Below are 21,124 nucleotides of genomic sequence, written 5' to 3' on the forward strand. Positions count from 1 at the left end.
AGCTGAGACAGAAGAATCACAAGTTCAAAGCCAGCCTCAGCAAAAGCCAGGTGCTAAGCAACTCAGTAAGATCCTGTCTCTAAATAAAATACAAAATAGGACTGGGGATGTGGCTCAGTGGCCAAGTGCCCCTGAGTTTAATCCCTGGTACCTTAAAAAAAAAAAAAAAATGAGCTGGCCTTTCCAAGCAACTGCACCCTGGACATCCCTGAAGATGTCAGCAAAGAGAACCCCTCAGCATGACCCAATCGAGGCTGTTACTCAGGAAAGAGCCCATTCCCGCTAAACACCGACACTTGGCTTAGATGTTTCTATGACACTGCTAGAAACTGAGCCAGAGAATGGACCCATGTTCTGGCTTGTCCTTCCTAAAAATCCCAAGCAATCCATAGGGCAAGACCTGTACAGGGTCAAAATCAGGAAACACTTCAATGCCGCTGGCTTCACAAAGAAGTGTTAAAACACGGTGATGTCACCTTCATCTGTCAAATCAGCAAAATTTTAGCTGATTGTGGAGGGTGAGAGTGAGAAGCAGCCCGGCGATGGGGAGCACAGAGCCAGCTATTCGGTCCCAGCCTCAGGAAGGTAAATCACAGGCCTTCTCCAGGCCTGAAGATGCTCAGCCCTCGTGGGGGGATCCTCCCAAGGAAATAACCAGGCCAACCTGGTTTGCATTAGCAGGTGGGTAATGCCTGCCACGCTCAACGCAGCCACCCTGATCTGGACAGGGAATCGGTGCTGATCAAGACCCCGCAGAGTGTGAGCATGTGTACACACATACCAACGGAGAAGCTCTAGAAACAACTCCGACATTGAAAGCAGGGATTTGAGCAGATATCTGCAACCCCACGTCCACCGCAGCACTGTTCACAATAGGCCAAAGCTGCCAACGACCCCAGTGCCCATCCACAGATGAGCAGAGAAACACAATGCGACCCGTCCACACCACGGAATGCCACTCCACCCCAGCAAGGTAGGAGGTTCTACCACTAGCTGCAACAAAGGACAGATACTATATGATTCCATTTAGACAAGGATTTGGTGAAATTCACTGAGAGGGAAAACCGGGGAGGGGAGCAGGAAAGGAAGGGTGGGAGTTAGTGTGGAATGGGTGCAGAGTTCCAGACGATGAGAAAGTTCTGGAAATGGAGGGCGGTGATAACTCTCTGCTTAAAAATGATGATGGTGGTAAAATGTGTTATGTGATTATCACAATTTTTTCCTTAAAAAATGTTACACAGAAACCCAAAGGGTTGAGAATAGCAGAGGCAATCTTGAAGATGAAGAACAGAGTTCAAGGACTCAAGCCATCAAGTGTCAACACACTGCTGACCCCACCGCACTGGTGCACACTTGTAACCCTAGCAACTCTGAAGACTGAGGCAGGGGGATCACAAGTTCAAGGCCAGGCTGGCAACTCAGCAAGATCCTATGGCAAAAAAAAAACTTTTTATAAATATTTTGTTTTAGTTGTAGTTGGACACAATACCTTTATTTTATTTTTAGGTGGTGCTGAGGATGGAACCCAGAGCCCCGCACATGCTAGGCGAGCGCTCTACCACTGAGCCACAACCCCAGCCCCTGCAAAAAAAAAAAAAATTTAAAGGGGCTGGAGATGTAGCTTAGTGGTAGAACATTTGCCTATAATGTGCAAAGCCCTGGGTTCAATCCCCAGCACAAACACATACACACACACAAAAAAAAAAGAAAAGAAAAAAACACAACACACCCAGACCTGCAATAGTGGAGCCAGCCAGAACTTGGACTTGGCACATGGCAGTGTGGTCAGACCTACGGAACAGGGCAGCCCAGAGACAGACTCGTGCATAAGGGAAAAGTTATAAATCTTGACCATTGCCTCATACCATTCACAGAAATCAAGTCCACATAAATAAGTCGACTTAAAAAACAAAATTTTTAAAAGCCAATAAAACAAAAATTCTAATAGACTTTATGATATAAATGCCAACAATGATTTCTCTTTCTTATTTTTTATCTACTCATTTATATGTGTGTGTGTGTGTGTGTGTGTGTTGTGTTGCTATAAATGTTCTATGTTGCTACAGATGAAATTCAGGGACTCACACATGCTAGACAAGCGCCCTGTCACTGAGTTGTACCGCAGCCCACTGGCAAAGAGTTCCTAAAAGTATCACTAACCATAAAGTTAATACTAATATGCTAGATTATACAAAAATTAGGAACTTCTATTCATCAAATGACACCACTAGGTAAAAAAAAAGCAAGTCACTGCATGGAAGATCTATACTAATATGGCTTGTAACCAGAATATATAAAGAGTTCTTACAAATCAATAAGAAAAATGCAACTTGAGGTCTGCGGTTGTGGCTCAATGGTAGAACATTTACCTAGCATGTGTGAGGCACTGGGTTCAATTCTCAGCACCACATTAAAAAATAAATAAATAAAGATCTTGGGTCCACCTGCAGCTAAAAATATTTTTTTAAAAAAAGAAAAAATACAACTTGATATGCAAATGGGAAAAGGATGGTCATAAATAAGGAAGTCCAAACAGCTAGATTTATGGCAAGGTATTCACCTTCTTAAACCACCAGGGAAATGTGAATTAACTACTACAGGGCTGGACCATGGCTCGGAGGTAGAGTGTATGCCTACCATATTCCATCCCCAGGACCACAAAAAAAAGAAAACTTCCCACACATTCACCAGAATAGTTAAAATGTCAAAAAAAAAAAAAAAAAAAAAAGATAGAAAAATATTAACACACAGCTTCAAAGAGAACTTGGTGCGACACTCAGGAGACAGTCCTGCGCATCTAGCCACACTGTGACTGCTGCTAACGTACAATATGCATTGAAGTCAGAATTCAAGAATTTTCCTACCAGTGACAGTCGAAAGTGGAAAACAACCACAACAAACAGCCAGAAAGGTAAACAGTGACACAGTCATCTGATGGGACACCCTTCCCTAAGGGAATGAACTTCGGTCACACAGAACACAGAGGACAGACTTTCCCAGGGTGACACCACCAAGCGGGAGACTCCAGATATGAGAGATGGTACTGTGTAGCTCCACTGACCCTCAGTCCAAGAACAGGCTGACCCCTGGGCACCCATTAGGCTAGGGGCTCCCCAGGGAGAAATCTTTAATTAAAGGTGCCTTCTGGGGTTTTTAACCTGGCTGATGATCACATAGGTGAATTTAGTTGGTACAATAATTGAGCCATACACTTATAATCTGTGCACTTTGGGGAGTTTAAATACCAATAATGAGTTTCCTTAAAAAAATAAGGCAGTGTAGGGCTGGGGTTGTGGCTCAACAATAGGGCGCTTGCCTTGCACGTGTGAGGCACTGGATTCGATCCTCAGCATCACATAAAAATAAATAAAAAATAAAGATACTGTGTCCATCTACAACTAAAATATATATATATATATATATATATATATATATATATATATATATATTTTTTTTTTTTTTTAAAGCCACTGTAGCTGAGGAAGGTAGCACACATCTGTAATTCCAATGACTCTGGGAGGCTGAGGCAGGAGGATTGCAAGCTTGAGGCCGGCCTCAGAAACCTAGCAAGACCCTAAACAACTTAGTGAGACCGGGTCTCAAAATAAAAAATAATAAGGGCTGGAATGTAGCTCAGGGGTAAAGCACCGCTGGATTTAATTCCCAGTACAATCAATCAATCAATCAATGGTTTTCCAAAGGACTGGGGATGTAGCTCAGGGGTAGAGTGCTTGCCTACCACGTGGGAGGTCCTGGGTTTGATCCCCAATGCTGCAAAACAAAGGGAAGGGCTGCCAAGAGCTAATCTGCACACAAGTGTGGTAAGCATTACATTCCGTCTAATTTCCATGCACTCTGACATTGACATATTTACGAAAACCAAAGCAAGTACATAAACAACAATGAGCCAATGAAGGAAACAGGCAAGAAAAAATTCCTACCAATGCCTCTTCTCCCAGACAGCTCCCCCAGCTTTCTGGCAGAGAGAACAGGCCTTGCTTTTCAATGCCTCACTTGCCGTGTGACCTTGGAAAATGACCCAACCTCTCTGTGCCTTACTTTCTACTAAAGGAAAATGAAAGCAGCTGTGCTCGGTGGCACACTCCTGTAATCCCAGTGACTCAGGAGGCTCAGGCAAGAGGATCACAAGATAGAGGTCAGCCTCAGCAACTTAGTGAGACCTTGTCTCAAAATAAAAAAATAAAAAAAGCAGGGGTTTTTTCAGGGGGAAGATATAGCTCAGTGGTAAAGTATCCCTGAGTTAAATTCCCAGTATCAAAAATAATAATAAAATAAAAGCAGCAAATAAGGTAAGACACTGGGCCCAGTGCCTCACTGAATAGCCTTCATGGTAGCCCCCTAAGTAAAGGGGGGTTGAGCCTGCACATCATTGCCACTGTGGCTGGGGACCTTTGGCTGCTGCCACCATCCAAAGCTCCCACTGGAGAAGCAAGAAGGTGGTGTCTGAGGGGACTGGGCTGACCGCACAAGCCTGATGACAGCCAACCTGGCCCCCTGGAGGGCTAAGGGGCTGACCTAAGGGAGATGGAGCCAACCCAGCCTCCCCAACCCATGGGGGCATCTCCAGTCAGCCCCCTGCCAACCCCCCAGGGAGCATCTTCCAGCCAAGTTCCCAGCTCCTCCCCGCAGAGACCCACATCACAAGCTGGGCACCCAGCTCAGGTCCGGTCACTCTCCCATCACCAAGTCTGGGCCCCCTACGTGCAGGGATTTTGTTCTGCTCCTACCAGATACCAGGCCTCACAAAATAGGTGCTCAGATTTAAATACAGGGTATCACAACAATGCCAGGGAGCAGGCAAGGCCTGGCATGCAAAAACCCCACCTGCCTGAGCCCCCGGACTCCAGACATCCTCAATGCTAATGCCATTTTCCAGGATGTCCCCACTGATTGAACTTCTCCCCTAAGGAGGACTGCCCTAGAGAGGGGAAGGGACAGCCAGGGCCACGGTGCACCCATGCCTATGATCAATCCCAGCGACTTGGGAGGCTGAGGCCGGAGGATGGCAAATTCCAGGTCAGCTCGGGCAATACATCAGGATCCTGTCTCAAACAATTAAAAGGGCAGGAGATGTAGCTGAGTGGGAGAGCCCCCGTGGGTTCAATCCTCAGTACCTCAAATAATTTTTAAAAAGAAACAGCAGGCCAGGTACAGTGGTGCACACTCTGTAATCCCAGCAGCTTGGGAGGCTGAGGTAGGAGGGTTGCAAGTTCAAAGCCAGCTTTAGCAAGTTGGTGAGGCCCTGTCTCAATAAAAAAATGAAAAGAAGGGCTGGGGATGTGGCTCAGTGGTTAGGCATCCCTGGATACAATCCCCCGTTTTAAATAAATAAATAAATGGTCCTTGAAGCATTGGATCAAGAAACAAGCCATTCCTGAGACTTCGACCCAGAGACCCTGGCACCTCTAATGGTCAGGACACAGAAAGTGGTGAAAGTCAAGGGAGTGGATTCCACCCACAGATGAATCTAGAGGCTCCCCCACCCCCAGTTGAGCCCTCTGCTTACTAGGAAAGATAAAGTCACTGGGGGCATGAATTCTCAGAGCTGGCGTGGGGACCAAAAGATAGCCAGCCAGGGATCTTTCAACCAACAGGCACACTCGGCTCTCGGGAGAGGTGCAGTCAGACTGAAAGCTAGGCATGCTGGGAACTGGAGGACTCTCCTTTCAAATTTACAAAATCAAAAAGAAAATTCTGGGCTGGGGTTGTGGCTCAGGGGTAGAGAGCTCATCTAGCATGTGTGAGGCACTGGGTTCGATGCTCAGCAGCACATAAAAAAGAAAGAAAGAAGGAAAGATATTGTGTCCACCTATAACTAAAAAAATAAATATTAAAAAGAGAAAAAGCCTTTCTAATAGAGACAGATATTTGGAAAGTTCTTTATGGCCAATTAGCCCCACACCTGAATAGAAGTCCCACCTATTTTGTGGTGCCTCTTTTTTTTTTTTTTTAAGATACGGGGGATTGGAAGATACTGGGCCATGTGCATGTTAGGCAAGTGTTCTACCACTGAGCTACATCCCAGCCCTGCAATGCCTCTTTCTTTAAAAAAAAAAAAAAAATCTTTAGTTGTAGATGTACACAATATATTTATTTTTATTTGTTTTTATTTTTATGTGGTGCTGGGGATCGAACCCAGTGCCTCACACATGCCAGGCAAGCGTTCTACCACTGAGCCACAAACCTGGCCCCCTGCCTCTTTCTTAAATATAATGAAACACCTGAGAGTGAATCAGTAGATACCTATTGAAGTCTCTGACATGAAAAACCAAACAGAAAAGAGATGGGGTTGTGGCTCAGCGGTAGAGCACTTGCCTAGCACATGTAAGGCCCGGGGTTCAGTTCTCAGCACCACATATAAATAAAATAAAAGTTAAAAACACACACACACACACACACACACACAAATTGCTATTTTAAAAAGAAAAGAAAAACAGACTTGGAAAAAATAGACAGATCATGAGAAAACTCCATGGAAAAAAATAAAATTAATATCATCCAAATGGTGAGAATTAACGTATCTATGAAACAAGAATAGGATGTTATAAGTAAAAAGGGGGGGCTGGTGATATAAATCAGTGTATGAAAAATAAAGTCCAGTGGTCCATTTTCAGAATATAGTATTGGCCTAAATTGGATCCAACTGTAGCCATTTTAATTACAGCCCTTCTCTTTGCCTACCTCAATTTTCAAATTAGCTAACTGGGTTGATTGTATCCCAGCTCCTTCAATCAAGGTAAGGGGGAGCACTGTATTGGGGATTAAAAACAGGCAGACTGCCTGCCGGGGGTGTGCATGCTTCGAGGATTGCCTCTGGGATACGCCCTTCTGCAGAAGAATGATGTTTGCCTCACCAACCCACTTCCAAGCACATGTTTGGTTTCTTGTGACACCTGGGTATTTCTGAACAAGTGGGAGAATGCAGGATTTGCATGCAGGAGACCCTGGATTCTATCACCAGCACTATAGAAGGAAGGAAGGGAGGGAGGAAGGACGGACACCTACATTATGAAAACTTTTAGAAATTAAAAATATGATAGCCAAGTTAAAAAATTAAATCAAAGAGCTAGAAGATATCATAAAGGACATCTAGAAAGCAGACAAACAGGAAATTCAATGGTCAGTCCAGATGATTCAGGATATCTAACTAGTGGTACTAGAGAACAGCAAAAAAAAAAGGGGGGGGGGGTACAAACTATAAACTGCTAATAAAAATAATAATTCGATAAAAATGTCAAACTGGGCACAGTGGCACCCACCTGTAATCCCACTGACTCAGGAAGCTGAAACAAGAGAATTATAAGTCTAAGACCAGCCTCAACAACTTAGTAAGAAATAAAAATAAAAAAAATAAAAAGGGATAGGGATGTAGCTCAGCAGTACAGCACCCATGAGGTCAATCCCCAGTACAAAAAAAAAAAAAATCCAGATTGATATGGCCATTTGTAGCACCCAACACAGCAAATGCAAAAGGACCCCCTAGCACAAACTTCAAAACAATAGAGTACAGGGCTGGGGCTGGGGCTCAACACTAGAGCGCTCACCTAGCATGTGCGAGGCCCTGGGTTCGAGCCTCAGGACCACAAAAAATAAATCAATAAAGGCATTGTGCCCAACTACAACTAAAAAAATAAATAAATAATTTTTGGGGGGAAAAAAAACAACAGTATATAAAGAAAAACAATAATAATAATAGTGAGGCGTATTTTGTGCTAGGCAACGTTCCAGGTATACAAACTCAGTTAGTCCTGACAACCATCAAGTGCAGCTACTTCAGAGAGAACCAAGGCGCAGTTAGGTTAAACCATACAAGCCACATACCAGGAAGGGCTGAAGCACAAATCAGGAATTTCAGAGTCTGTGCTCTTCACTATTATGTGGTTCTGAAAGGTGTTAAGCATTTGGAAAAGGGGGAAAAAATAGTTCACCTAAAAAGATCAAGAATCAAAATGGCCCTGGGCTCCATCCGCAGCATCAAAACAACCACAAAGCATCAAAACAGTATCATCTTCCTTAAAAAATAGGAATGTGGAAGGTGAGTTCTGTTGGGATGTTCCTTCAAAATCCTTGGGGAATATTAAAAAAAATCCTTGGGAGAAATTAGTTCCAAAATGTCACTCAAGTGTGGAGGAGGAATTGAGGCATTTTTCAGGCAGGCCAGGCCATGAAGATTTGCTTTCCACGTCCTCTTTCACAGAAAACTCCTGCAGAGTGAGCTCTGTGGACACCAGGAAGTAAAACAGGAAACGGAAGGCGTGGGAATCAGGAAATAAGGAGTCCAACATGACAGCAGAGCAAAGAGCGTTGGAAGGAGGATGGTTCTACCGCAGGCCCAAGGACCAACCAACCAGAAGAGAAGGAAGATGGAAAATTCCAGGAAGGGTACCTCCAAGAAAAGAAGGGGCAGTGATCCAATAAATATGACCAAATGTAAAATATATCAAGAGACTGGAAGCCAGAGACTCTTTTTTTTTTTTTGGGGGGGGGGGCGGCGCGCATACCAGAGGGTCTCACTGAGTTGCTTAGGGCCTCACTAAGTTGCTGAGGCTTGCGTCAAACTGGCAAGTTGCTCACATCTGGCAAATTTCTATTTATTTATTTTGCAGTGCTGGGGAACAAACCCAGGGCCTCATGCATGCTAGGCAAATGCTCTACCGTTGAGCCACATCCTCAGCCCCAACCAATTTTTTAAAAGAAGCAATTAATAACTCCAGAAGAAAAAAGAAATTAATCTTATTACACCACTTGGCTCAAATGTGAACAATATTTACAAAGCCATAACAATAAAACTGATTTAAACAAAACCATATTTCATAAACATTGGGAGGACAGTACAGTAGAAATGGCAGAGGTGGTAAGGACAATAATTATCATAGTGGGCCAGGCACGGTGGCACATGCCTATAATCCCAGAGACTCGGGAGGCTGAGGCAGGATGATTTTGAGTTCAAAGCCAGCCTCAGCAACTTAGCGAAACCCTAAGAAACTTAGTGAGACCCTGTCTCTAAATAAAAACAAAAAGGGTTGGGATGTATTCATGATTAACTGGCCCCAGTTTCCTTCTCTGGTTCAAAAAAAAAAAAAATTATCATAATGAACATTACTAAATGCTTATCATATGCTAAATACAGTTCTAAATGCTTTACCTGCAAGAACTATTTAACCCTCAGAACAATCTCACAGACTATGCTATTATTATCCCCCATTTTACAAAAGAGAAAAACCAAGGGACAGAGAGGCAAAGAAACTAGTCTCACACACAATAAATGAGAGAATCAGGATTCAGTCAGGCAATCTATGCAAAATCCTCTTCTTCCAGAGTACTAGTTAATACTGAATAATGAGTTAAAAGAAGTGAGGAGAGGAAATGCAGACCGGCTCATTTTTTTTTTATAACCCTTCCAACACTATTTGACTTCTTAAATGATGTATAACTTTTATTTTAAAATGTAATGTTAAACACAAAGCAGGACTATACACTCTCCAGGTGAATCTGACAGGATGTGAAATATTCTTCAATGAAGTTTAAAACAAACAAAAAAAAAAAATGGAAAGGAAGTTTTTTAAAATGCACACACAATTAGATACTAATACACGCACACCAGGGTGGACGGAACTCAAAGGAGTGACAATATTCCGGATTGGTAAAGATGCGGAGCCACTGAAACCCACACACAGTTGCCAAGAATGTAAAATGTACAACCCCCTGAAAAGCCACAGCCACTGCAGTTGGGCCCAGGCACACCCTCTGTCCCTGCGACTCAGCTGCTAGGTATACATCCAAAGAAATGTGTATATATGCGCCCCCAAAGAAGCATTCACAGAAGCATTACTCACAGAAAACACTGGAAACAACCTGAATGTCCATCAACAGGGGATTGGATAAATTGTGCTATGTTCATAGAGTGGAATACTAAACAGCAATGAGAAACTACAAAGTACAGCTACATACCACAAATATAAATATTAGGGGAAAGCAGTCAGAAATAAAAAAGGGAGAGAGAGAGAAAAAGAGAGAGAGAGAGAGAGAGATATCAAGCTACATCATTCCATTTACAGAAAGTTCCAGAATAGGCAAAACTAATCTACGGTACTAGAAATAAGAGTGATGTTGGGGTTGGGGGCAGGCGGTCAGGTAGTAAACCAGAGGGAACACCCAGGAGTCGCCCCAGGGCTAAAAACCTGAGCTGGCTGGTAGCTGCAGGGTTGTGTCCATTTTGTAAAAATGCAGTGAACTGAACACTCAAAATTGGAGCATTTTAGAGTATAGCTATTGTACAAAAAAAAGGGGAGACAAACCAAATAAAAAGGATGAGGGGTGGGGTGTTGATCAGTGGCAAAACCCACGCTTAGTGTGTATAAGGTCATGAGTTCCATTCCCAGCAACAGAAAAGGGGAAAAAAAAAAAAAATGAGTTCAGTTTGGAATTCTTGTGTCTAAGGCCTGTACTCCAGCCAGGGAGAGTTCCGGGGCAATTCCAAGAGGCCCTTAGAGAGGTCTGGACTAGCCTGAGGGATTTGTGAATCATCTGCTAATGATCACTGTAATTACAGCCATCACTTTTACTGGAACTTCTGCAGAGGGCCCTACCTGGGCTAGGGACCTTGCCTGCGCTTGCTCATTCAAACTTCACAAGAACCAAACAAATTCAACAGGACTGATGAACCCACTTTATAGATGAGAAAATTGAGGCTTACAGAGTCCTATATATGCCCAGTAAGTGGAGGAGCAGGACATAAACCTCAGACCCTAGACCAGCCTGCCTCCTGATGAAGCAATCTATTATCAGGGATTGAGGGTTAGGAGCGTCAGCAGGCTCATGCTCAGAAATAATGTAAAATTGTTAGTGAGGGTGTATGAGTCGGGTATTTGTTTTCTGGGTGTTTTGTTGTTTTTTTTTTTCCCTGAGCTAAGGGTTGATCACTTTCATTAGCTCATGAGGAACCTCAGATTTAACAGTGGGTACATTCATGGCCTGGGACAGGTGGCAAAGAGATTTAGTGGCTGCCAATCTGATGGCCTTTCTTCCTCCAAAATTAGATGCCAGACCTCTGCAGGAAGCAGGTGTGATGAAGGACCCTGGCCCTGGGGTAGGGGTGTAGCTTAAAGGCAGAGCAGGGGCAAGGCCTTGAGTTTGATCCCCAGTATTTGCAAAAAGAAAAAGAATAAAAGGACCCTGATCCTGACTGACTGCTGGTCAGGGCCCTGACAGGCCCTGGGGAAGCCCAAGACCTGGCCAGACAGCAGGACTAACTGATCCCTTTAACAGCTGGGCTGGGGCTACCTCAGATGATGGGCTGGGGTTTGAGTGGATGATTATGTGGCGGGGTGGGAGTAAAATCAGGTTAGAATGCAGACTAATCTACCAGACAAAAGCATCCTGACCCAGCCATATTCAAAAGAATGGGCCCATCCACCCTCTCCCCAAACTGTTCCTCCCATCCCTCCCATGAGCAGCTCTAACCAAAACCCAGGGGCTGTCCTTCCTGTTCCCTGCCCTCCACTGTCTGAGAAGCAGCCCAACCTCCACAAGCCACCAGAACCCTTGCTATCTCCAGCTCCTCTCCCTGGTCACTCTCATCTGCAATCTCCTCGCCTCAAACTAGTCACCCCACTTCTCTCCTCGTCTATCAGTATCTGGCCTGCGGCCAGCTTAATTTTTTAAAATGCTTATTTTGGAATAATTTCAAATCCAGAGAAAAGTTTGAGATAGTACAATGAACTACCATATGACCTTCACCAGATCCAACAACTGTGAACGGGTCTGTTATTTGATTTTCCACCGTCTCCCATATCCATACACGTATATCTCAGTGGTATTTTTTTCCTCTTCCTGAACTAGCAAGGAAGTTGTAGGTATGGTGTCCCTTGTTCCTAAATGATTCTGCATTCTTATTCCCTAAGAACAAGGACACTCTCTTACACAACCAGGGCAGTTATCAACTTCATGGAACCTATTGATTTGATGCTATCGGTTCATCTACAGTCCATACTCCAATTTCGTCAATTGCCCCCATGAATGATCTTCTTGACAGCCATTTCTTCCCTGATCCAGGATCCAATCCAGGGCAGTAAACTGCTTTTAGCTGTCACTTTTTTTTTTTTTTTTTTTTAGTCTTTTAATCAGGAGCAGTTCTCAGCCTTCCTTTGTCTTGCATACCATTGACGTTTGTTAAGAGTACAGGCCAGTTCTGTGAAATGTCCCTCCATTTGAGTCCCTCCTCATTCCTACAGTTTAAAATTCCAAGACCTCATTAGTGGCCTTCAGGGAGAGTCAGGACCCACCTCCCCCATCTCCTCTTCTGACGGCTCTCAACCACTCTCCCTGGGCCAAGCTTTCGGCTTGTGCATTCTGCATTCTGTCACCTTCACAGAACTCTTCAACTCTTCACACACACAAAAAGGATCACTCCCTCCATCACCCAGGTCAGGCCCTCTGACCCTGCCCCTCACCCTTGGGCCAAACCAGACCCTCGGCATTTTATTTTCTTTGTGGCCTGTGTCCCTATTTAGAATTATTTCCTCCAGTGATTTGTGTGTTATTTGCCTGCCCCCCACCCTAGAATGTGCTCCAATGGGGGCAGAGACTTCTGTTTGGTTCACTGCCGTGTCCTGGGTCCCCAAGCAGAGGCTGGTGCACAGGAAGCACTCGGGATTTATTTGCTAAGTAAATGAACAAGTGAGGAAAGAGGAAAGCACTGTGCTGGGGAACTAAAGAAACCAGGAGGCAGCAAGAGCCAGGGGTCTCAAGAGGCCCTTCCATTTTCTAGAATCTTCCCCAGACCTCCCTTGATGCCTTTAACCAGAGAAGGAAGAGCTCAGCCAATCTCCCTTATCTTCAGGATCCCATCACTCCACCAGCCAGTCCTGATTAATCTTTCTAAATCAATCCTAGTAGGCTGACAGGCTGAATTCCAGAGATGGATCTGATGGGCCCTGCAGAAGGCCCATGGCCCCCTATTGTCCATTGGCCAGGCCAAAGTGCAGGGCCTCCCCCATCCTGATCCTTGAGTTCCACCCCCCTTTCATCGGAAGGTGTGGGGGCAGGGAGAATAAATAACCAAGTACAAAATCCTGCTAATGGCTCTTTAATTGCAATGCATGAGGACTCAGTGACCTGCCACCCAACCCCAGAGCAAAGAGCCCAGCCCCCCAGGTGCTTGTCACTTACTTATCCATTTCACTGACCAGGCTGTGAATATTTACTGCTCAAACTGTATCAATACTCAAGGTTATAGGAAAGGAAAATGCCACCTTGCTTTGATCCAAACCCCATTCATTCTTGCCTTTACCTCTTGTAGAGGAAGAGACCCAATCTGCTTAAAGCACCTCCTGTTTCCAGAGGTCTCCAGGGGCAGTTCCAAATAACCTAGAATGCACACCGGGGTTACAGGCCGCTGCCCCTCCACCGAACTCCACGAGGAAACCAGCAAAGCCTCTCCCTCACTGTGTGACCCGGGCAAATCACTCAGCTTCTCTGAGCTTTTTGTATAAAAATAAACAAATAAAGATGGGGCTGATAATGCTGGCACGACCTAAGGAGCAGACAGCCAAAGAACAGAGAAGGTGGTGTTCTGGGGAAGAGAAAAATTAGCACCTCACCCCATAAGGAAAAAGGGAAGGGAGAGCATTGGGTTGAGGAATTTCTAATCAGGCTCCACCCCAAGCAGTGAATGGGGTACAATTCCCACCTGGTAGCTAATGGGATTAGTATGGGCTCAGCTCTGGGCATTGGCCTGGGGTCCACGTGTCCCTTCCACTGCTAGAGTTGGAGATGTGGGGCATGGGATCCCACATTTACCTCCAAGATAAGCAAGGCCTCAAGGATAGGGGTGGCCTTCCCCCCTTTATTGCATGACCTCAGCTGCCAAGCTGAGGTCGAGCCGATGGAAGGGCAGGAAGCCACAACGCAGGACTCTGTGGTCACCTCTAGCTGGACTTCCTCGGCTGGTTCTCACGTTGGCCTCCTCATTCACCAACTGAGCGTCTGGCGGTAGGACTGCAGTGGCCAGGTCAGGCACTGCCGTAGAACAGTGTGAGCAAAAGGCGCTCCCAGAGTAGTGACTGCTACACTACTCTCAAGAGGACACTGCCTCCACCAGGTCCCAGCCAGATCTCCCGCGGCCGGCACTACAAGCAAAAGCCAGGCCAGCCAGGGAGATCCAAGATCAGATTGCCAGGCCGTAGGGCCTGCCAGCACCCCGGGTCGGACTGCATGACCCGAGGAATGGAAAAGACAGGCAAACTTGCACACGCATCAACATGGCTTTGCCAGGAGCACACAAGGGGATGATCCAGATGTCCTGTATACCGGAAGGCCACCCCCAATTCCTGTCTCGGGGGTGCCCAGCGCCCCACGCTCTACGCAGCTCACTACTCAAAAGAAAACCCTGGTCCTTGTCGCTGACCCCAGGCGGGGCACACAGCAGGGGTGGGGGGTGGGGGGGGCCAGGTCCTTGTGCCCCGACAGCGGGGATCTCCGCCTGCCCCTCCCCCGCAGGAGGCTTCACAAAGGCCCTTTGTCCCGCCGAGCCCCTGCGACTCCAGCTCCTGAAAAGTTCCAGGAGAAAAATCAAAGAGAGAAGCAAAATCGGTGAGCGCAGACGGGTGGGCGAGCGGGCGGGGGGGGGGGGGGGGGGGGGCGAGGTGTCTCTTCCAAGAAACCAAAGACCAGAGGAGCTTCAGGAGTTCCCCGGGAAATCGTAAAAGTTCTAAACTTCAGTTTGAAGGAGAAGAGATGGACTTTTTTCCCTTAACATCAGGCACAGAAAACAGCCGGGCAATTTGGACCGGTCTTCCCCCACCCAGACTGGGCAAGTCTGCGGCCCCGCGTCACACTTCCCATCGCGCCCGGCGCCCGGCTCGGCAAACTGCTAGCTCCCTGCCCGGCGCCCGCTCAGTGCAGTCTCCGCCGCAGCCCAAGAGCCCCTCTTGGGAGATGGTGGAGGCTGCAGGGCCTTCTTGGACAACTCCTTCACCTTTCCTTGTTGGATCCCTGGTATCCCCTCCACTGCCCAGACTCCGTGCGGATCCACTCCCTGCACCACCTCTTTCCCCTAAGCTCAGAAAGGCAGCAGCCAGGCTTGGCGTTCCTGCTGCGCGGCGAGCCCTTGAGCGCAGGGTCACTGCCCTCCCACTCCTGGAAGAGAGACCCGCAGAAGCCAACAGGAAACTGGGGTCCCAGCGCTGGGTTCACCGTGCGCCCGCCCCCCGCATCTCCCGGCCGCGGCTCAGCAACTCTGGGCCCACGGACGTCGGGAAAGGCGTTCGTTTGCCAAGAAAAAAGATACGAGTTCGGGGAGCGGTGTCTCATGGGGCGTGAGGGCTGACTTGTTCTTTTCTCGCCCAGATTTCACAAACTCCAGCCCAGGCTAGTGCCGCAGGAGCCCGGGGACTGGCATGGCCCCTGGTGGCTCTGATTTCGGCAGACGCTTGGATCTCAGCGGGTTCGGCGCGCTGGAGACCACAGGCGAGAACCTCTTGGTCGGGGCCTCGGAACTGGCCTTGCCCCAGGCCCAGGGATTCCCCCGTACTGAGAGCTGAGCCCGCCAGCACCAATGCGCCAGCCGAGAGGCGCCCAACCCAGGCCATGATCTTCCCAGGCCTCCCTCCCCAGGATCCCAGGAAGTCAGGAAGTGTGGACAAGGCGCGGGACACTTACCCGGGTGCGGGTGGAGGTTGAGGCCAGCCATGTATTTCCCGGGAGGCAACGGGCCGGGCAAGCCCGAGGCGGGCAAGCGTCCGGCAGTAGCCGCACCCACGCGGTGGCTGTCCATGCCCAAGCCGGACAGTAGCGGCGGCGGGGGGCCGTGCACGGACCGCTGGGGCCCGAAGTCTCGGCCATCCATCCTCCGCGGGAGTGCCGCGGCCAGCCCCCCACCTGGCCTGCCGGCCTTGCTCAGTGGGATCTAAAAGTTCGGCCTCGATGTAGTCCCAGAGTCCTCGGGTGGCGGGGGCTCCGCGGTGTGCATGGCGGCGGCCAGCGGGGCTTGCGCTCGGAGGCGGGCCGGTGGCCCGAGGCGCACAGAAGACCGGTGGTGGGGCCCCTCTGGGTGACCAGGAAGAGTTTCGAGAGACCGGGCACACGGCGTCTTGGCAGGGAGAGGAGACGGGCCACGGAAGACAAGGGGGGAGAAAAAGAAAAAAAAAAAAAAAGTTTCAGAAAGTCACCTCGCCCTTCGGGGTCTAGGGCTGCTGATCTGGTGGCCAAAAATAAAATCGGGAGTAGCCCCTTTTCCACGAAAAGTAAAACTCCACGCTCCGTCTCCCGGCGGCTTCAGGCTCCGGTGATCTGGCTCAGAAAAGTGACCGGTGGAGCACTGCGCCCCAGACCCGACTCTACCACGGCAGCCGCTGGGTCCTCCCGAAACTGGGGAAGGCCACTCGGCCAGCCGCACCCGGACAGCATAAATACAAACCTCTTAAGTGTTTTATTCCCGAGCGTCACATGCTTCGAGGTTTTAAACTGTGAAACCTTTTCATGAGCGGCTCGAAATGTTTCCCTGAACACTAAGTCACTATCTAATCCGGAAAGTTTAATATTTAACCTTTTGGGGCCCTCGCCTCCCTTTTCTGAGTTTGATTTTCCTGAGCTCGCCCTGTGAGCCACCAAAGGAGTGTTTGGTTTGGAGCTTTTCGTTGTTGTTGTTGTTGTTTCGGGAGGGAGGGTGCGAAGCGGGTTTATTATTTCTAAGGAGGCCCGCTGCCCCCTCCTGTTGCCCCTGTCCAGTCACCGAGTCTCAGAGTCTGAGTCCGAGGACCCGAGACGTGGCATTCTCGCCTGAGGACTGGAAAGAATCCTTCAAAACAAGCTTTGGTTTCATTTTCCAACGCCCCAGCCTGGGAATCCTGTGGCCCGAGGACTTGACCTGGAGCGGGGGATTTGGGGGCGTCAGAGGGGAAAGAAGGGGATCAAGGATCTCGATCCTACCCTAGCTTTCTCCTACCCCAAAAAATAATCTACAAAGAAAACCTTCGCAGCGCGGGCCGGCTGGGGGGCGCCTCCCCCAGCGTTGGGTAAATCCCCCTGTAGTTCCAGTTTCAAGCTGTTTGTTTAAAAGATTTGTCGTTTGCCGATTCCCGTGGGGACGGGAGGGGATCTTGGAGCCCACCCTTCCCTCGCTGTCCGTCTGCCCGCCTGCGGCAGCTCTGATTCCCGATTCCGGGAGGCCGGGGCTCTCTGGAGCCGCGGATCGCGCCAAAGCCGCCCGCTCTTGGGTACCAGCCCCGCGCCCAGCCTCTCGAGCTGCAGACCCTCTTAACTGCAGACCCCCCCCCCCCGCCTCCTCCTCCACTTTGTTAAGGGTGGCTATTTTAACGAGATTTGGGTTTCAAACACCCCCTCTCTCCCTTGCATCAGGCTCTTGTTACCAGATCCGCGTTTACTTAGGAAAAATCTAAGATCGTCACATCCGAGGATTCAAGTCTCAAGAAGGCGATGAGCTTCCAGTGATTTTTTTTTTTTAATAATGTTTTTAGGGAAGCTTTATTTTAAAAGCCAGCGCTTCGGAGCATGCCCAGGCGCCCCAGCTTGAGGGAGTCGGGGTGAAGCTCCCCGGAACCCTGGCAATGGTAAAGAAGCTGGCGTGGACCACCGCAGGCTCCGCTGCGTTTTCCCTACTTCTCTCCCCCTCTTAAATGCAGTTAAAATGGCTGAATTCCGGCTTTTAATTAAAAACAGCCTATAATCGAAAACGTCTCGGCGTCCCGGGCTCCCCCGCCTCTGCCGCCTACCGGGCACCGACGCCCCTCGGCTGTGTGGTGCAGGCTGTAGCGGACTGGGGGCTCGGGTGGGCGCCCAAGGAACAGCAGTCCGCCCTCACCTTCCCAGGGCCCCCTTTGCCCTCTGCCCCTAGCCCCCGATTTCGTCCCCATCAGCCGGACAGCTTCGGGAACCCTCGCACAACCCAAAGGGCAGGCGGGATGGGGTGGTGGGGTGCGAACTGCAAAGTTTGGAGACCCTCGCGCCCGGCCGGGGCAGCCGGAGGACCAGCGGCGTACCTGGCGCGGCGGGGCTCCGGGCTCCGGGCTCCAGCGACAGCGACTCCGGTAGCAGCCCCGACTCTGGGCGCAGCTAGGCGCCGGTGCTGCCCGCCATCCCGCGGCCGCCGCTCCCCTCCGCCACCCGCAGCCGCCTCACACTTTTTGCCCGCCTTTCCTTTTTTTGGTAGAAAACCGCTCCCCGGGCCGAGCGCTCGGCGCGCCAACTCCTCCGCCCTCCCGCGGCCCGGCTCCCGCAGCCCCCGGAAAAGCCAGCTTTCCTCCCGCCGAGCTCCCCGCTTTTTAATAAAATCCAGGTAGCGCCGGTTTAAAGAATCCCAAATCTCCATATACAGCCCGGGATTGGAAAAGGTACATTACACAACCCCCCTTTCAAGTTCCTCTCGCTGGATCTAAAAAAAAAAAAAAAAAGCTAGCGCGGGGGGGGGGGGCGGGGGTTGGGGGAGGGGAGCCCTCGCAGGCGAAGAAACACGCATTGTTCCCCGGCGCCCGCCCCCCCCCCCAGGGCCAGCCCCCGGCCGCCGAGCATTGGCCGCGCGCGCCGCCCATCACGCGCATGTAAACACCTTGGCCCTCAGCCATTCCTATAAAACCAATTACGGACCTCAGGGCTCCAGCAGTTTCCAGGCTCCCCTCGGCGGGGCTGAATGATCAAAACTGGTGGTGAGAATTTTTCCGGGCCGTTTCTAGGCAGCCCTCCCCCTCCACCAGCTCGGCCCCCCCTTCCTCCTTCTCCTCCCTTTTCCTCCCCCCTCCTCCAGCGTCTGGGCTGAGTGATCAAAATAGAGGAAGATGGTTGTCGCCGCAATCCAGGGCTTTGCAAGGCGCGGTTTAATGGGCCGGCTGTCAGCTTCCTGCTCGCAGGAGGAGGTGACAAGCCGAGCGAGCCGGGAAGGGCCTGGGGCCCGGCGGACTGCACCCAGTGCCCACGCCCCGGCCCCCCACCTCCCCTGGGTGCGCTTCTAGAACGCGCGGTGGAGACGCCAAAACAGACAAGGGCTGCTTTTTCTTTTTTCTTTCTTTCTTTTTTTCCCCCTTTTCCTTCCTTTTAAAACAAAGCAGCGATTCATTCCCTCTCCCCCAGGAGCGCGGTCGGGTGGGATGGGCAGGCGAGAAGGCCGTTTTCCTTGTCCCGGCCTGCGGGTCCCTCCCTGAAAAGCAGTGTCAGATGGTTACTGATTAATATTTTGGAGAGGCCGCGGCGGCGGGCAGCGGGTGAGTCTAATCTCCTAAAGGGGGTTCCTATAGAAACGCGCGCGGGCCGGGGCGCGCCCCCTTCTAGGCCCCGGCCGGGGCTGCGGTGCTTCTGCAACGCGCGCCCCTCCCCGAAGCCCCTCTTGGCGTGGGCGGTCCCCTTCCCCTTCCCCCCCAAAAAAAAATCAGAGCAGAAAAAAGGATTAGATCGGCTGAGCGCAAGCTGAATCCCTCTCGATTCTGACATTTCAGCCTATTAGCATTTCTCCACGGGGCCTTCTGAAACCTATTAAAGTGTAATATTAAAAACCTCTTGGCTGGGGGCCTCTCTCGCCTTCCATCCGCCGCGCCCCCTCCAGGGAGGGCGAGACCGGGAAAAAAAAAAAAAAAATCTGTTGAGCTCAGAGGAAGCAGCAGCCAAGCCCAAAAGTGCTTGGCTGGCCACGGCGGCCAGAGGGGGAGGGGAGCCCCAATCCCCCAGACTTTGTACTTTATTTTGCGCTTTCAGCAAAATCCTTTCTGGGTTGAGTAGCCGGGAGCTGCCCGCGGCAAACCTACCTGGCTAGAGGCGCAAGGAATGCGGACCCTGCCGGAGGGACAGTCCTAGGGGCCCCGCACCCTCTCCGCAGCCCCGGCAGGCACCCGAGTCCAGCTAGGCATTACGTACCCTCGAAAGGAAGCTTGAAGGGGCAGAAATCCTGCTGATCCTGCCTCGGAGAGCAACCGTGGTGATAGGATTTTAATTAAAACAAGAGAAGCCCGCTCTTTCGCCCCGCGCTGCGGACTCAGCGTTTTCACATTGCTCCTATTTTTTTAATCCATTTTTAAGGCAACTTTTCTGGAGGGGGGGGGAAATGAGCTAGTTAGCGCCCATTCGTTCTATTTTCTTTTCTCCACTTTTAGAAAAAAGGGGGAAGGGTTCGAAAGCGAACTGGGGGTGTCTAATTTAATTCCAGGATAAATTTGAGGAAAAAAGTTCGGCCTCAGGAGGGCAGTTTCAAGTTGCCCTTCTTGGATCCTCCTGCGCTGGTTTCTAGGCTGCCCTCTTTTGGAAGCTGGAGCTCCGCGGGGGAGGAGGGAGGAGTGAAGAAAGAAAGGAACGAAAATAGCTGGAGCCAAGGGGAACGAGCGGCGGTGTCCGCGCTTGGAGCTGGGCGCGCGGGTCTCAGTGGCAACCGGGGCGGCGGGAGATGCCCGGTGCAGCCCCAGGACGGCCAGAAGCAAAGACCGAAAGGAGAGGGGGGTTAGAGAAAGGAGGTATTGTGTCTGTGTGCCTTAGGGGAGGGGGGCGACTGCAGAAATAAAATAAATGCAGTTGAGCTGCGCGGGTCTGCTGGAAGCCAGAGCAAGGGAAGGGGCCGTGTGTGGGGGCGCCCAGCGCCCTTGAGTCTTATCCTGAGGCCTTTGTGGGTTCCCAGTAAGCCCTCCCACGCCCGAGTCCCTAGCGCTTCCCCCGCCCCCATCGCCCTCCAATATTAGGAGTGCAGGCCCTGATTCCCCCACCCTCTTAGCCCGCCCGGGATCTGGAATGGTTTTATTTTAATATAGCTCAAGAAAAAATATGTATCTTGCGAGAGTTGGGGTGGGGAATAATACAAAAGACTTGCGGGGTGGAAAAAAACAAAGGCCTATTTTTATAAATGTTTAATGTTTTCACCCCTGGATGCTCCAAGACGGCGTAATTGTGACGGCGGGGTATGTGTGCCATAAATCATTTAGTTGCTAATAAAAATTCTGCCTGTTTGCCCTGGATTTGCCAATGGCGTTTGCATTTTTCAAGTGTGTGCGCCTCGTCGGCTTGGCGAAGGGAGCTGGCATTTCATTAGGGCCCGATTCAGGACAGAAAAGGCCCCCTCCCCGCTGGAATGTGTGCGCCCCAGCCCCTTGAGCTGCCCTCCCCATGCACTCTT

General features: G+C 49.9%; 1 protein-coding gene across 8 annotated transcripts in view; it reads right to left on the reverse strand.

The window, feature by feature from the left end:
- Positions 1-20,298, reverse strand: part of Tnrc18 (trinucleotide repeat containing 18) — a 91,253-nt gene extending 70,955 nt beyond the window's left edge. For 6 of the 8 annotated variants that reach the window (XM_076840698.1, XM_076840697.1, XM_076840693.1 and 3 more), the window contains exons 1-2: positions 18,021-18,384; positions 15,682-16,111 (exon numbers count right to left, since the gene is read on the reverse strand). In XM_076840698.1, coding sequence (XP_076696813.1) covers positions 15,682-15,868 — 187 coding nt within the window. In that variant the 5' untranslated portion in view covers positions 15,869-16,111; positions 18,021-18,384. Of the gene's footprint in view, positions 1-15,681; positions 17,020-18,020; positions 18,385-19,881 lie in introns of those variants that run through there. The other 2 variants (XM_076840692.1, XM_076840691.1) reach the window with 2 other exon arrangements.
- Between the last annotated feature and the right edge of the window lie 826 nt (positions 20,299-21,124).

This window comes from Callospermophilus lateralis, chromosome 19 (assembly GCF_048772815.1).
Source record: "Callospermophilus lateralis isolate mCalLat2 chromosome 19, mCalLat2.hap1, whole genome shotgun sequence".
NCBI classification, from domain to species: Eukaryota; Metazoa; Chordata; class Mammalia; order Rodentia; family Sciuridae; genus Callospermophilus; species Callospermophilus lateralis.